General features: G+C 33.6%; 1 protein-coding gene across 3 annotated transcripts in view; it reads right to left on the reverse strand.

Annotated features, from left to right (window-relative positions):
* Positions 1 to 10,353: 10,353 nt before the first annotated feature.
* Positions 10,354 to 17,495, reverse strand: part of LOC124352730 (spermine oxidase-like) — a 31,366-nt gene continuing 24,224 nt past the window's right edge. For all 3 annotated transcript variants that reach the window (XM_046802362.1, XM_046802364.1, XM_046802363.1), the window contains 4 exons: positions 13,078 to 13,209; positions 12,116 to 12,312; positions 11,609 to 11,732; positions 10,354 to 10,543 (listed from right to left, as the gene is read on the reverse strand). In XM_046802362.1, the coding sequence (XP_046658318.1) occupies positions 10,427 to 10,543; positions 11,609 to 11,732; positions 12,116 to 12,312; positions 13,078 to 13,209 (570 nt within the window). In that variant the 3' untranslated portion in view covers positions 10,354 to 10,426. The remainder of the gene's footprint in view (positions 10,544 to 11,608; positions 11,733 to 12,115; positions 12,313 to 13,077; positions 13,210 to 17,495) is intronic.

Consider the following 17,495-nt stretch of genomic DNA (forward strand, 5'->3'; position numbering starts at 1 on the left):
ATATGTGTTTAAATAACCAAACTAACATATGATCGGAAGACCAAATACCTGTCAAATAACTTTTATTTACGTTCATTACATTTGTATAGGTCTAAGTGGCAATAGCCTAATTTAATTTTAATAACACAAAAGTAATTATTGAATTTAACAGTTTTTGATAATCTGTTTGATTTGATTATGACTTATCCTTCATAATATGCAAACTATTTTATTTTTTCCAACATTCTTGATTGATAATGTTTTTTTTGTTGCTGCTATTAAACATTGTTGTTTTTAAAAATTTTCTATGGTTAAAATTTCCTATTGCATAGTTAAAAACGGTGAAAGCGTACACAAATAAACAAATAGATATAAATTTCCCTATAATATCAAGGAAAGCCATACCGAAAAGGTGTTTTCTCCCATAGACTCTGGGAATCAGATTTTTACAAGTTGAAATGTTGAAAAGCTTAATTTTTCAGTAGCATTGCTTGCCGTCAAAATAGTAAGAATTTGAAGCAGGCAGTTCATTGCAGGATACAAATCCGTACATTATTCCATTATTTGTTGAAGGCATTGCGAGAAGGCTTTTTTGGATCCGAGTACGAGATTTACTTCCACTTGGCCCCAGCTACCTCCTCACTGTTTTTGTATCATGATAATTTGAGATTCGTGGTAAGAACAAATTTAAGTTTTATTACGTATGGAGATAAACATGGGTTTGAATAAGATATGGCGCTATCTAATCATTAGTTGTTATTTAAGTATATATCAATTAATTGGATTATGGCTACACAAAATTAATCCTTAGCAAGTTTGCATGCTACGTTCTACAAGGTATTGTTCGAGGTACCTTAATTTCTCTATCCAATTCTGATACCATCTCGAGATATGGGAGAAAGTTGACCGATATCTTCGTTGCATTCAGCCTCATATCTTCGAGTACATCCCAAGAATTTTGAATTCATCCAGAATCTTTCTTTCAGTCAACCGTTGGAAGCTGAAGAAATCTGTTTAGAGGCAGTACCTTGATACAAACTTACAAATTTATGGACCAGGTGACATTTAAATAGTTTCAATTCAGGAACCAGACAAAATATAAATATCGCGAATTTATAAAATGATGTATAACAGTAACTGTAAAACAGATTTTAGTAAGTTACCGAGTGAAATGTTTTAAAAAGTAATAGTACACATGGCGTAATAAAAGTATTATTTGTTTGAAATGCTTACGATGATCATTGTTGGTTTTATGATAAAAGGCAACTTATTTGCAATATGCTATATTAATTGTATGTCGTTCAATACTAACACAACAAACTCATAATTGCGATATTTTTACAGTGTTTATATAACTACAAGGCGATAATGTTTATTGAAGTTAAAATCAAGCTACGCAAACCTACCAAGAACACACAAAAACAATGATGTCTGTACTGTTTATAGCTTGATATGGAAATTGATCGGCTTCAGAGGCAATCCGGCTATTATACCATTCAGAAATTTCTAAAGGACATTGCATATTCGTATGAAAGGATCTTAAAGTTAAAATTACGGCCATTAAAATGTGTAAAGTCAAATTTTATGAAAACTGATATAAAACAAAAAATTAGCCAAAGAATGAAAAATAAAACATCATTTATTGCAATCATATGAAAAATGCTAAGGAAATGCATTTTACTGCTATAATTACTATAGGTAAATACCTTATAAATTCAGTTATATATGGCAACACAAGAGCATTAAAATTGTGTTCATGATTTCATCTGATTGCAATAAATAACGTAACAAACCTTTGGTCCTTGTGGGTTGTTTAAACATTATTTAGTTATTAGGCGTTTTATGAAATTTTCCCTTAAATTCAAAATAGCCACCAATTTAGAATATGTATAAGGCAAATTGGTCACAATAAGGCACATAATACTGAACCTTAAACCCTTACAGAGTTTCAATTTCTTTTGAAATTAAAAGCACATGCCACATGCAGACGATAAATGAAACGAGATAGGATCTACTTTACTGGATTTTTTGTTTTGCATTAAGTTACACATGTTGCGATCAAGTAACCTTACTCAAAACACTTTCACTCTTACTTTAGGTAATTTAAAAAGCAATATACGAGTATAATCTTAATGTTTGAAGGGGGGAGGGGTCATGAATAACCGCTTCTCCCTGGTACCATCCTTTCTCTTGGTTTAAGGTAGAGCTATGTTGACTTTAGGGTCAAAAAACAAAAAGGGCAGGCCGTTCGTCTGCCTTTACGTATTGTCTGTGCACTACCACTTTCGTTAGGTTCTATTGGGGGGCTTCGTTACTCTAACGATAAAACTAACGTGGCTGACGTTAAATTTCTTTCTTAAGGTAAATTTTATCGTCTTCACTAACTAGTTTGCGTGCTTATACATTGTTAATTGGCTCACTGCTCTTGGTCTATTAAGTAGTAAAATATTGATTTTTCTATGCAATAACAATTGAGTCAACAGCACTCCAAATTTAGTATCCTCATTCTAAGGAAATGCAGATTAGATCTGAAAATAGACATTTGATTTTTTGAACATGTATGAAGAACATGTAGAATTATGTTTAGCATTTTTTTCCCTTTTGTTATCTTAGATTCGTCAGGTCTTCAAGCTTAAATGCAGTAAAACCCTCATTGTATAGTAATACTGTTAAATACTGTAGAATTTTTTATATTGACAATGGTTACTTCAATATTACATAAGTGTTATTATCACATCAGATGTTTTGTAAACACAACCGATTTTTCAACTTATATGCCGACATTCAAATGTTGCATCACTGATAAGGTTTGATGACCGTGGGATAAATTTAATGTTAAGTACTCTACTCTCAGTCTGAACACAGTTGTGCCAATTGATAGTCTAAAAATAGCCGTCAACTCGTCAAGTCCAAGTCCCAACGAGAGGTGGTGGGGGTGTTGTTTTGAGTAAGATGTTAGCACCTACGTATAAGTCCACCGGAGGTACAAGTTCAATGGCTCACTTTTTAAATATCTGTTTATTAACTGAAATAAATTTAAGACGTATTTATAAAATTTTGCTGTGTTCCGTTTTTACAAGAAACGATACACGAGAAGATTTTGTTGTACAATCCTTCTCAATGTTGTCTCAGCTTTCATAATATTTAGCCTTCATAATTCTACAACTCGTAACGACCCATAAGATTTTGTGGGTTCAAATCATTACCACTTCCTCAGGACAACAGCACTATATAAAATACGGAAAATCCTGAACGAAATATTACAGTAGCAGTGTATGGAGTGTTTTCTAACACCAATAAATGCGTCGCTTCATGATAAAAGTGTTAACATTGAATGGAACAGCTATAATAGTGTTTACACAACACTTTCGGCACAAAAGTTACAGTAAACGAGGTTAATGTCTACGAACATCTAAAACTTTGTTAAACAGAGTGTTAAATGTATTTGATCTTGACGAGATTATAAACATTATATTTATATATAACTATACATTTTATTATTGGATGTACCAAATCATTAAATAAGGTAATTTTATTTTGAAAATCTAGATAAACCTGTTAATTAAATAAAATGCTAAGAAAATTAATTTTGAATGCTTTGTTCATAATTGCCAGAAAATGTACAATATTTTGGACATAATAAATCACTAAATTTAAAAGGTGTAAACGGTTGCAAAAATTTTTTATAATTGACCATTTGCAATATCTAGACATATCATTAGTATTATGCAAAACCAGAATTCATTTACACTGTTACTTTTGCTTGTTCCTTTTGACGTTTGGTATTATATGAAAATTGTTTTCATCATTTCAAACTAAAAATGTCATATAAATATAGGTCGAGAAATGACTCATTTAGCCACTAGCCGTCATTAAAAAGAAACTGTTATCTTTAAAACTGGTTAAGCTAAAGAAACAGAATTAGGCACTTAGGTTTAAATAGATAAGAGGAAAATGTAAAACAAATCTGTTACTTTCTTAAATAATAACATGTACCAGCGAGTACAACCACTTTAAAGCTCTCAACTGACATAATTATATGTTAGGACTACCGGCTTGTTCAAGTTTATCGTAAAAAAAAAAAACTGGTGTTCTTGGAACTAATACATTTATGGTTTCCATACTGGTGTCTTCTTTGGGACCATCTTGTAATAAATATTCTATTATTATCCTTAAATTTAAAAGATATAACTTCATCTTATAAAATTTTGAATCTTGCAGTTGTTTTCTAATTTTGGATATATAATAAATTAAACTCTAAAATGACAATGGAATTTCCTTTATCAGCGGGTAAAATTACGTCTATATTATTGTTTGTATTTAAGGGGATTCACCACTGAAAATAATGAAAAAATATGAAATTAAAAAAAAAGTGTTTTTGTCATATTTTGTCATTTTGAACCTACTGAACAAAAACATAGTATCCTAAGACCTATATTTTAACCCTAAGTATGAAAAAATAACGTTTTTTTTGCAAGCGCGTCAATGTCCAAAATTTCACATTTTTACTAGATACCCTTATTTTTTTACTAAAAACATCATAATTTCTTTTATATATTTCATTATAAATATGTAAAACCAGATATTTAAATCTAGTTTAATACGCATATCAATCATTGTACTGTTTTATTTTCATTACTCTATGCTGAAGAAGAAGAAGTAGTAATATAATAAAAAACAAAACAATTTGTGTTCTGTCATCTGTCATTCTACTGTTGAGTTTCAGGCTGTTTGTTTTTGAGTGAAGTTTTAGTTCATTTTTATACCATAAAATATGGGAAGAGTCAAGAATTAAAAAAAATATGTTGCTAGAAGAAATAAGGACAATATTGCAAAAGCGGTATGAGGTGCAACCTGCAACCTACGTCACCGACCGAACTCTGTTTTATTTTACAAATGTATATATATATATATATAAATATATATATATATATATATATATGAATCGTGATTTGTTAAAAGGGCCCTAGTCCATTTGGTAAAACTTTCAGGAATTAACAAAAAACTATCTTGTTTGGAAAAATATTTACTTTATCTTTTATATTTTTTTAGTTATATTTAGTTTATTACTATTTTTTAATTACTGAAACAATAGATATGGTGTTTTTTGTTCATTTATATTACTTTTTAAATTATTTAAAACTATGGACTTATGCCCTTTTAACAAAATGTACTAAAAAAAAGGATAAAAAATAAACAATTTCTGATCAAACTTATGCTTTTATTGCTTACATTAGTAGTTTGGTATATCATTTGGATTATAAATTAGTCAAATTAACAAAATAAACATTTAATTTGATTTGAGAAAATATTTTTGAGCCATAGTATTAGTTGGTCACTTTTTAATGTGTTATAACGTCTCATACCTCTGGTACTCAAATCTTCTTCTTCAGCTGTTCCAATGGGCCCCATTTACAATTTCATTATAAAATTCCAGATGTTCTACTGGTACATACTGAAGAGTATTTCTTGATGCCATTGGCTTTGGCTTCCCTCAAGGGAATTTTCCCTCCCGGGTATGCAAGTCTGGTTGGAGCTGAAGGCGTACCTGATTGAGCAGACATGAAAAATGTTTGCTTGTCTAGGCCATTAATTGTGGAATAGGCCGTGATGTACCCTTTTAAGTCTGATCTATACACAAAGTGGTATAGTTTTACTAATACCAAAGCGAACCCTACTCTCTCTTTTCGAGTTGTTCGTCTCATCAGAAACTGTGCGGAGTTTGTAATGCTTGCCCCACCAGTTTTTGAAATCCAATATTTCATCACAGTTTCACTTTCTTGACCGAAAACTTTCCTGGTATGATTGCTTTTAACAATTTGCTCCACAACTTCATAGGGGTGAAGAGTCCTGTCATATTTCTTAAGTTTTCTATAAGTTATTATTGTAAAAAACTTACCCGCAACATAACTTTGGACGTTTTTCATTCACAAAGTTTCCTTTGTGGTTTTGTGTATGCCTTTCCTTTCAAAATGGAAAACATTTTTATGATGTTCCTCTTGTAGGACTCAGGATCATATTTCCTCTTCTTTGAAATATTATTTTCAATTGCAACTTCGGCATTTAAAACAGGAAAACCGTCGTTTGACATGTTAAACACAAAGCATTTTGACAACAAAAACAAGTTATAACCTTAAAATGTAGAAGGTTAGTCTGGAACAACAATCTGGGAATGAGAAACAGCTGAGACACAAACTAAACAACACAGCTGGAGACAGTGTTGCCAACAAACATTTTGTTAAAGGGCCACAAGTCCCGGACTAGTGCCCTTTTAACAAAACTTTCAATACCAAACAAGCTCTGTAGCTTATGCTATGTGGTGGATTTGTGCCTTTCTAATACAGTTAGATGAATCTATGTCTGAAGAATGCCAAACAGTGAAAAAGTGAATTTCTCAAAAAAATGGACTAATGCCCTTTTAACAAATCGTGATTCATATATATATATATATATATATATGTATATATATATATATATAGTATATATATATATATATATATATATATATATATATATATGTATATTTTATTGAACACTGGCATAATAATATGACCTAATATTGATGTATAATACAACCTTCTCACCTAATATATTGTGTAAAATTTATTTCAGAACCATAAACTAAAAAAATATACGTGATATATTAGTGTTGAACCTACGTTTACTTTCTATTGCAATTTTCCGAAAGTTTGAATTTCGATAAATTTTCGGACAAAAATCGATATATCTTGGGAACTAATTGAGATAGAAAGTTCATATTTTTACCACATATTAAGTAGATCTTTTTCTAAATATTTAGGTAGAATTAAATTTTTAGGTATATATGATGAATAGAAATATAATTTTATATATATATGCATGTTTTTTTTTTTAAAGTCTAAAGTTTACTAAATTATTTTCTTAAAACGACAAATGCTACCATGATAAATCTACCTAAATATTTAGAATAGATCCATATCTTCAAAATTAGACCATGAGTAGTGCAATATGTTGGATAGTTTTCTTAGATATATCAATTTTAAAATTTGGTCTGAAAAACGCGAAAAACCCCCGTTTTTATACGCTGTAATCTGTAATGTGACAACTATTTGGCCGTTTTATATTTTTGTATTTTTTGTTAGCCTACTACACACTAGAAAAAAAAATGGTTAAGCTATTTTTATTGTGTATTTAAAAAAAAGTATGTTTTCAGTGGTGAATCCCCTTAAGATGAAATAGGCCTTTGGAATGTAATGGAACGATTTTCTTTTTCTGTAAAGTGTCAGCAAATGAAGGTTGAGTCAAATTTGTTCTTGTCATGTTTAAAACGTGTTCGATGGGATGTTTAGATGGCAGGTTTGGTGGAGTCCATTCTGACTTAGATTGAAATTTTGATACTGAATTTGGAATTATATCCTTGTTAATTATTAATTGTTGTTGGAAAATGTGAAATTTAAGCCTTATGTTTCTTTCAAATTTAATAGTATCTGCTGTACATTCGAGGTGAATTTAGGTGCCGGTTTGAGAGTGAGACTGTCACAGGCTTGGCTCATCTAATTTGAAGTCCAAGGTTTTCTGAAGGAATCCAGTCAAGTTTACAACTCTGACACAGAGTCAGATCTCAGACACTGCACTAAGCGGAACGTGAAATAAAACTAAATTCAACATTCGCATTTAATGAAACCTTCTCACCATAGCTATGTGTTATGTGTGAAGAGTTGCCAATTTTAATTTACTTGATATTATAATATTCATAAATCAGTATTTTCTCTTCTATCGTAGTAGACTCTTTATAATTATTAATTAGCCTGCAAAATATTAACCAAACCGTGCGTTTTAGTACCTTCATAAAGGAACAGTTCTAAAATAGTGTCAGTTTGGATTGCATATAAATGATAGTTCCAAGTTCATGCCTTCAAAAAGTGCATAAAACAGAGCAGTATAGATAGAAAGATTCACAGCATGAGCCTTGCTGTATGTGAATCTGACTGCATATTGATACCAGGTGTGGTTTTGTGACCGCGGCGCCAATGTTACCGTCAAATGAACTGACAGTGATATCCCACCAACCATTTCCCCACCATTAATTATGCTGTCTGGTCAGCTGAAGCAATTCAAAATTGTGATCACTATTCTCTTGTTTAAAATCTTAGACTACACCTCAAATAACATTTTTACACAATAAAGTACAGCTGAAGAGTCTACAGTAAAAGGAGTTTTATAGCTGTCCCTGGTTGCTCAGTGTGTAGCGTCTCAGCTCATCGCCGAAGGAACCCGGGTTCGTATCTACAATACGGGTTCGCCAGGAAATACAATATTAGAGACGATTTTAATAGAAAAAAAAAACGCTCTTAGGCAAAGTCTTTCAATTTCACACAGAACTAAAAATCTGTTTTTATAGAATAACATGTTCTTGTAATAGGAAAAACACAAGTGAGACAAAAAGACCATTATATGTGAATTATAAAAAATAAGGAAAATACTAAAAATGTCTTTTGTAAAAGTCCAAAATTGCTCATCACTGCTGGTCTGAAAATGAGTATATGAAAGGGAATGAAACTAAAATAATACACCGAGAGGAGAAAAGTTTTCAAACGCAAACTTACTGAGGCTTCACAGATAAAAATTAGCAAATTAACCGCTATCAAACTTCAGTTGAGATTAGGCATCTTTGGAATTAACTAAGAAACCGAAATAGATTTTACCAATCAAACAAACGTCAACAAATCAAATTCATAGGCATACAGTGACATTCAGGAAAAGGACCAAAACATAAGGCCAGAGGCGGCTTCCTTTTTAGCCCCTCGTCCCGACAATTGCTTTCCTGTTTTCTTTATTTAAATTGTCGCGCCGCGATACCACAGAAGATGCCGACATTGAGTTCCTTGTCAGAGCTCCACTTTCGTTAGTTCGGATGTGACGCGATGGTAGTGCTTTTGGCTCTCGTGCAGTGACTTCGCTTGTGTCAATTCTCTCCAGTCTGGACGTCATGCCACTCGTACGCTATTCAGGTATCAGTTAATAATGTTTACAACATTGGGTGGCAGTCCACTGCCGCACTGTTTAGTTTATAAGTTTCTTAAATGTAATAGGACTGTTTAGACTTGAAGAAGAGGGTTGATTTCAATCTTTGAAACGTTGTCGTAATGTACAACTGTATAGCTCACCGACTGGAGCAAGAAAACAAACAGGATTCAGGCGAAAATCTCATTTTTAAGTTGATAAAACACTCATTTTCTCCTATCTTTTTTGTTTTTAGTATACATCCTATCCTAGTCAATTGAACTAAGAAAAAACCAACAAATCTTTTAAACCTTTTAGCATACAGCGAATCAAGACAAGGTAAAACCACGAGAACTACGACGACTGTACAACTGCTGCTTGTATATTTGTAATTGAAACATTATTTTATTATGCGTTTTTTTTTTTTAACAATCTCGTAAGTAATGTTGGAAAATTGAAGCAGAGATAACTATAATAGTCTTGGAAGTTGTATAATTTTATCTCTCAGTTTAGAACATAATAAATATTAATATGTTGCAGTGGTCTTCAACATATTAATATTTAATAGCACACTCACATCTCACGCCGAGGTATGTTGCTGGTTAAAATTTATAGAACCCAACTTCTAGTTTATTAGAATTTTTATTTTAGTTAATAGTACTTAATAAATACTTTTTATTTTTAAATTAGTGTTTAGATGACAAATTAATGATTTAATAAGAACTTTAAATATGTTTTAATACACATAAACAAAAATACCACATTAGTATGTAGATCTTTAAAACGTTAATTGAATCATTAATTGAAACTGTCCCGCGTCGTGTGTACAAAGTCCACATTTGGACTTTATAAACATACATTAAAATTATTTTAAATCAATTTTAGAATTGGGAAATATATATATTAACCAAACACTAAGAAGTTATCCCCATTGACAATAAATCAAAATACCCAGTACGCTTTATTTGATCGAAACACTGTTAAAATATTTGAGCAGGCACCACTATCTCTTGGATAATTATAAAACATAATACGTTGGATAATATCGAACTGTATTTAAGTCATACATGTAAATCTCGTTTTGTCGAATCAGTACTCCTGAGTACGATGTCATTCATTACACATAAATTGTGTGTCTACTCGTATGTTTAATATGAGAAGTTAACAATTTAAAACAGACATTTCTGACTGCTTGACTTAAAATGAAATACAACTTCAGACAGTGCTTTATAAATTTAAGGATTAATTCAAACCAACCTATAATAATTTAATATAAGTATTACTTTTCATATACACATTATATTACTCAATGGAAAGTAGGGATGGAAAGTATTGCACAGACAACGGTTTGACCTTAAATTTAAAACACAGGCAATAACACAAAACAGGGGAAAAGCAAATGAAAAACCAGTTGTTTAATTAAGATAAAATTGTTCTTATGTAACAAAATTAAGTGTATTGGAATTTACAGTTTATTTAGATAGTCGATGATGGTGTTAGCCTCCCTTCGACCTGTTTCAATAGCTCCGTGGACCGTGGATTGGTAGCAAGGGTGAGTAGCCTCCCCCGCAAACAGGACTACCTGAGGTAAACAAAGCTTAGATAAATTATTAATTGTCTTACGTAGCATAAGTAGCAAAGTGGGTTTAGGAAATACAAGGTTGGCTAAACAAGTAGAGAGTTCAAGAATTACTATATTAATAGAACAAAATTCAAGTTGGTTTTAGGGATTGGTTGGAACCAAGGAAATATTGGGGTCACATTTTCAGTCACTTAGCGCTTGTTCTGATCTCTTAAATAACAGTAAAATGTCCTGCTCTCCCATGAACTGTGTGAAGAAATGAAAATCGGAAAGTGGATTAGCCAATTGTAGCCAGGATTTAGATTCCCAACTCCACACTCTACTTATATAACTGTAGAACTCCTTGGTTACCACTATGTAATGGGATGTTAATGACTATTGCTAAGGATGGCAAATCTCAACTGGTCATCACAAGACCAGGAGCGGCATTAGGGTAGGGCGCGGTTGGGCGACCGCCCAGGGGCGACGGTAGCCTTTTTTCGTATGTAATTGAATTGCAGTTAGGGGGCGCCGAAAAAATCTCGCCCAGGGCGCTAGTAGTGCTAAACCCGGCACTGCACAAGACTATCCCTCTTTACCCACTACATCCGTACCAATGGCGCAGTGTAGCAGATACAGAGGTTATCGCAAGATAAATGAATCAAGCAACGTCGAGTGTGGTTGCTGCTTGGGTGGGTGACTACTGATATATTCTTTCCTTTCGAGCAGCTCGCCTGCCCGGCCGTTGTGGTGGTTCCGGTCACCTTTAGCCGTTGGTCCCCAGGTTGAGTGTAAGAGAGAGCTTCTTAGCAATAATTTCAGCTTGTAAAATAAGATATCCTTTAACCTTTATCTATCCTACACATCTACCGTCTCAGATAACAGTCCTTAAAAATATACATACATTAAGAAAATTCAATTTTTAAACAAAACCCTTTTTTTAAAGAGTATACTAGTAATATATTATGGTAGTTTAGAGCTTTTAGAAAAAGACAGTAAATAACTATTACAATCCTGAAAAAATATAATCTACTAATCGAATTTAGTTTCCCAGGCATGAATGTAGGAGGAAGGAAGAACACTCACTGGCTTGTCATTGGCGTCCAGGATAGGCTGTCTGAGGTCATCATTTGTGATGTTCTGTCTATCACTGACCGCTGACAGGTAGCTGTAGGTTCCCTTGAAGAAAGGGTTGTTGCACCAGTCAGACCTGGGAATAATTACATTACTGTAAAGTGTTCTGGAAGTCTTTGGGATACATAAAGTGTAGAGCCAAATATCCCAATTATTCCATACAAAGTCATACTCGTCATTAAATACACATATAAATCATGAAAATATCGCTGTTTAAAAGGAACTGGTTTCATCTCGCACCTAAACATCAGTGTTTAGTGGTATCAGGTATTTACAATTAAAACCTTTAACTAGTATAAACAACACCTTGATTTATCTTTGTCAAGATTGAACTGGTTTTAATCTAACACTCTAACAGTTTGAAATTAGTTCAGCCTGTTCACATTCACGAGCAGTTCATAAGTCTTATGAAATTATTGACAAAATCATTACCTACCACTCAATTACTACACTACTAACCTCAATATCCTCTCGGGTTTCATTACTTTAAGAGTCCTCCCTAAGAGTCTATTCAACAACTCCATAAGTCCTTCTTCGATTTCATCATTGGACAAAGTCTCCACATGGAGTGCCGAGGGTCCAGATATCCAAGCACACAGCATGCGGTTGCTGCTTATCACGGGCTTGAATACCGCTGTACTCGCTGACCAATGACCCTGATGAAAGTTAAGAAGAAATTATTCTTAATGGATGGGTGAGATCATGACAATATATTTATGAACAGTATTTATGACAGTATCATATTCTCAGGGTCGGCTTATCCATATATGCAACCTAGGCGGCAGCCTTGCGCACCAAATTTAGAGGGAGGGGGAGGAGCGCATATATAAAGCGTAGCGAATTGTGCATAGCAAAACATGCGTCCCGGCGTTCTTTCGTTCTTGAACTTTATAAAGAAACACAATAAAAATCAATAGGCAACTTAATTTAGTTGGGTCCTCGTCTTGTATTAATTTACAATTTATTTACTTTAATGGCAATGCTACTATATACAGTTATACATCTGTACTGTATCGGGTACAAGAAGCCAAAATATTTACAACAAATTACAAGTAGATACTTATATTACACAGCAAAAAAGTGCAATAACAAATTGAATTACACGTGATAACACAAAACTAATTAACAATATCAGGAATAAATAGATATAAACTTAACAATACGAATAATAAATAAATGTAAACTTTGTTAATATAAAAGACAACAATAATATAAAACCGTAAATAACAGTGAAATCGTCAATATTACCTATTTCATTGGAGTTGCAACAGACTGCGCTTGAAACCAGCACTACTATCATTACAAAGGTCCAGGTCAGCTGTAATGGTATTGCCGTGATGCTGAATCCTGAGGATAATACTGTTTTTGTAGTAGTTTGTTACAGACCATCGATATTTAAAATTATATCGATTTGTACTTACATGGACAGAATTAGCTTTGAAGTCCTCCAATTCCTTCTGAGAGAATAGTGGAGTAATGATATTCTTATCAGTTGGCCACCATCGCTCCGGGAACAGCATGAACACCTTCACGACTCCTCCGAAACCCAGTGCCTGTTATAAATATGTCACAATAAACATTTTAGAAATTGTAAATTACTACGATTAAATTAGTAGTGGACCCTAATGTTAATGTAACAGATAATCATTTCATAATAGTTGCAAGGAAAGAAATTTAAAATAAGTTCGACAAGTTTAAAATGAAAATAAGTAGTGGGAAGGCCCGAAGCAATATCAGAGTACATGTGATTTAAACTCGTAAATTTAATTACTCGGTCTGAAACCCCATTCATGTTTTTATAAAAGAACGACCACGAATATATTAACGGAATTCGATATGCATTACGTTAATTTAAATCTAGCATTTTACATTATTCGCGCTCTGGTTAATTTATGCATTTCGTAAGAGGACTGCAATTCATGTAGAATCATAGAACGTAAATGTACAAGTTATTTTTTGTAATTCACAATGACATAGTACAAGAGAACATAGTTTATTTTTTATTTCCCAAATGTCCTTCTATATTATACAAAAGAAGTACGTGTTACGTTAATAGATACTCGTAGTATTAAAAACGATACATCTGTCTTCACCATCTTGAAATATGAGTTGACGGGTTCGGCTTTCCAAAATCAAATGATTGATAACAATATTGCCTATAATACAGTTGTCAAATGAAGTGAAAAACGACTATTGAGATACAAAGTTGGGATTATATAATTATATCTACTCTGTCTTAGTTTCTTATGTAAATTTCCGTTATCCAAACAAACATATACGACAAGTTTTACATAGTTTACATACACACGTTGAACAGATTAACATGTTGACTGCGCTAGACGTGTTGACTTACTTCGCAGAAACACAGTGAAGCTATTTGGTCTTACTCAGTACAGACCGGCAGTGAAATTGTTGAATAATTATCACTAATGTAAGTAAAGAAGTACCATTGCACCCACTGCCTTAGCTATTGATAAGTAATTGAAATAAGCGTATTAAATGGTACTTTACTATATTAGTTTTAAATTGCAACCTCGTGTCGTCGGCGACCGGAAGAGGGCACCTTCCAGAGGAATATTAACCGTGGATCCGCCACTAGATTCCCTCTATCCAAAAACCTAACCAGCTTTGATGAATAAAGATTAACTAAATAATTTGGATATAGTTCCGAAAGGTTCCCTAACAATAATTATATCAAGTCCCAGGCCACGTACACTCACTTTCCCCGTCCGCTTCACCCGATCGCTGCACAACGACTCTGTGCACAACCTCCGGTCTCAGCCTGCTAAACTAGCAGGACAGATCCTACTAGAACATGTCCAGAAGAATTCCGGATGGTAGGAGGAAGGCTCCTATTGTTTGAGCTAAGGGCTAGAGGTCAGCGCAGCTGGCTATCGCGTTCGCGGCTACTGAAGGATTACGCGCGCCAAATTCAAATCTGTAGCGGCACTCGCCGCATCCTCCCCTCCTTCTCCGAGGAGTTCGAAGGCTTAGCCCATTAAGAGTGGGTAGAAAGGGTGAGAGGAAAGTTATCTGGAAGTGAACCAGTTATAGTTAATTGAGCCAAATATCTTAAACTAGAACGCAGAGTTTACCTAAAATATTCAAATAACACTACCATGCAGAAAGGCGGTGCAGAAACCGCGCCCATTCACTCGCTGAACAGCTCCAGTCCTCAACCACAGACAACTTCAAACCCATAAGTGGAAAGCAACTAAGATCTATCTATCACCAATATGTCACATACCTGCTAAATACTTCTAACTCTTCCAAGGTTAAGGTTGGGCTTCTTTAAAAAGTTTAATTAAATTATAGAAGATAGTCCAGGTAAAAGGAATCAGGGAATCTGGAAAACCGTGTTTGACTGAGAATCACAACCTTCATTCAGCCCCATCATCAGACTCAGATTTCCCTCCAAAAATAGGCCAAGTAGGAAGGAGAAGTTAAGGAAATTTTATTCTTGTGTAAACTCATAGAATATTTCTTCCATCGTAGCTGGCCATAATCCTAGTCCTGTTCCCCTTACTTCCCTCCCCCCCTCCCGCAGCGGGAGACAAGCCTGCTACCAACAAGCCCAATCTACCGGACGCAGAATGAGAGGGAGTGAAAAAGGTCCCCATGACCTCTCTGGAAGAACATATACAATTAATTGTTTGTTCATATTCTTTCAATATTTTGAAAAACAGGAAAGGTGGTGAAAAGATGAAATGGCCATTGGAAAAATAAATCCAAATCTAAATGATGAGGTCTCCTAGTGACTACAGTCATAAGAGGCAAGGAAAGAGGAGAATTGGTCTGCTAAGAAGTTCTTTAAACTTATCTACCCTAATAGTTTTTCAAGATTGTTTGGTGACATATGGCGAGTAGCTTTCCCTAAATGGAGTGTTCAGATCGAGAAGGGATGAGCCACAAACAATAAATCAAAAGAAAAAAAACTTCTGTTGGCTCAGAGTTATGATAAGTTAGTAGGCCCAGGATATGATTGGTAATAACCATTAATTTGTGGATAGGACAACCACTCTATATAACTAAACACATACAAATAAATATACATATAACTGACCATTATAAGGTCGTAACACGCATGCTCGAAAATACAAAGTAAAATTTATCAACGAAAAACCATACACGAACACTAAATTACACAGAGAATAAACATTTATAGCAATAAATAAAGTTTGACTAACTGGCGTGAGTGCTTCGCTATAGCTTTTAGCCTAGTTGTATATAGGAGAATACTTTGTTGCATAGTCGACTATAAGTGAAATGTTAAGTAATGTCGGTTCTAAAGCATTAATCAATACAAATTATTCTCTATCCCTAATTGCCTTCAGTTATAACTTAAAAAAAAATAAATGAATAGGATAAAGAAAGTTAAAGATGTGTTAATGAAGTGTGTTTGGGGTTGCGCATATGATGCAATGAGACTGTCGCTGCTCCCAATATTGGTTACAGAAAAAATATATAAATAAATGCTAATTCGTGGAAGCTGTAAATACTTCAAACAAAAAAATCTAAACGGCAGATCTCAAACCACCCATCCCCGTGTAAGTGTATAGTAGACAGTTTGGACCAAACACCAGAATTGCCAAACCCAACACCAGGTAGCAAGAGGTAGAGCACACGCAGGTGAACTCCTAAGCCCAATCCACCTCAGTGTCAGGCCAGCCACCAATGCAGGGTCCCAAAGAAAGGGTAGAAGAAGAAAATTAAATGTTATTTTGTAAGGTGTAATATGAAATAAGAATGAAAATAAACTCAAATTAAACCTAATATCACAATGGCTTTTCGGAATAGAGCAAATATCTAGTGGCAGATCATTGTTGTGGAGTAGGTTGGGAGAATGCACTTTTTAATATGGGATACATGTGCTGACCTCACAAATTTCTTGGTTTTTGGGTCACACAAGGCAAACTGTTACAGGGGAGGTAAAGGTCTCAATTTCCAAAGGTTTAGACCACATAGGCTGCAACTTGGCTGAGATGTGTTTGGGTGCATTACTCAGGTTAAAAAGTCGATACAATTACTGTATCACCCACTCTAAAGGGAACTTGTGCTCGACCTTTATTATACTGTTTGGATACTTTATCCTTAGCACGGATCAGATTGTCTAGAGCTTTACTCCATCTTTGTTCCATGGTTTCTTGGTTCAGAATTAGATTCTAGAAGTTGGTCAAGATTCCATTTATTTTCCAAAGGAGTTGCGTTATAGTGTATGATTTGGGTTTGTGTAGGACTAAGCTAAACAAAGCAAACTGGTACCAAAAATATGTTTACTTTTGTAATTATTAGAACTGGAGGAGTTGAAAACAATAACAGTAATAAAACAATCATTTCAAACAACTTGGGCTGACCTTTGAGTAAAATACAGCAAACCTAACACCTACTGGGAGGAAAAAAAAATCAGGTAGTCACTTTAAATAAATTATAAAATTAGTTTTATATTGATGTTTAAAAAGTTTTAAGTAGTTTAATTTTATACCAATTTACTCTGTAAATTAGCTTGTATATCTCTTTTGAATAAATAAAAGTTATATTCACATAGCATTGTTAGGACTTATAAATTATTGTAACAACTGTTAAAGTACCTGAAAACAAACGCTCGTATCCAACATTAAACATATTTCCAAGCGAAGTGAAATTTAGAACACAAAGGTTAAGATTCTACCGAAAGTAAAATATTGGCTATAACAAAAATAACAAAGTCACCAACTACCTTACCTGTATTCGTAACTCAAGTTAGTTACAAATGATGATCGTCGCAAGCTGTAATTTACACAAGACAAAAGCACCAGTTATTATTATGTGTCTAACACTAACTAATATAACCAACATCTAA

This window comes from Homalodisca vitripennis, chromosome 1, assembly GCF_021130785.1.
Source record: "Homalodisca vitripennis isolate AUS2020 chromosome 1, UT_GWSS_2.1, whole genome shotgun sequence".
Lineage (NCBI taxonomy): Eukaryota > Metazoa > Arthropoda > Insecta > Hemiptera > Cicadellidae > Homalodisca > Homalodisca vitripennis.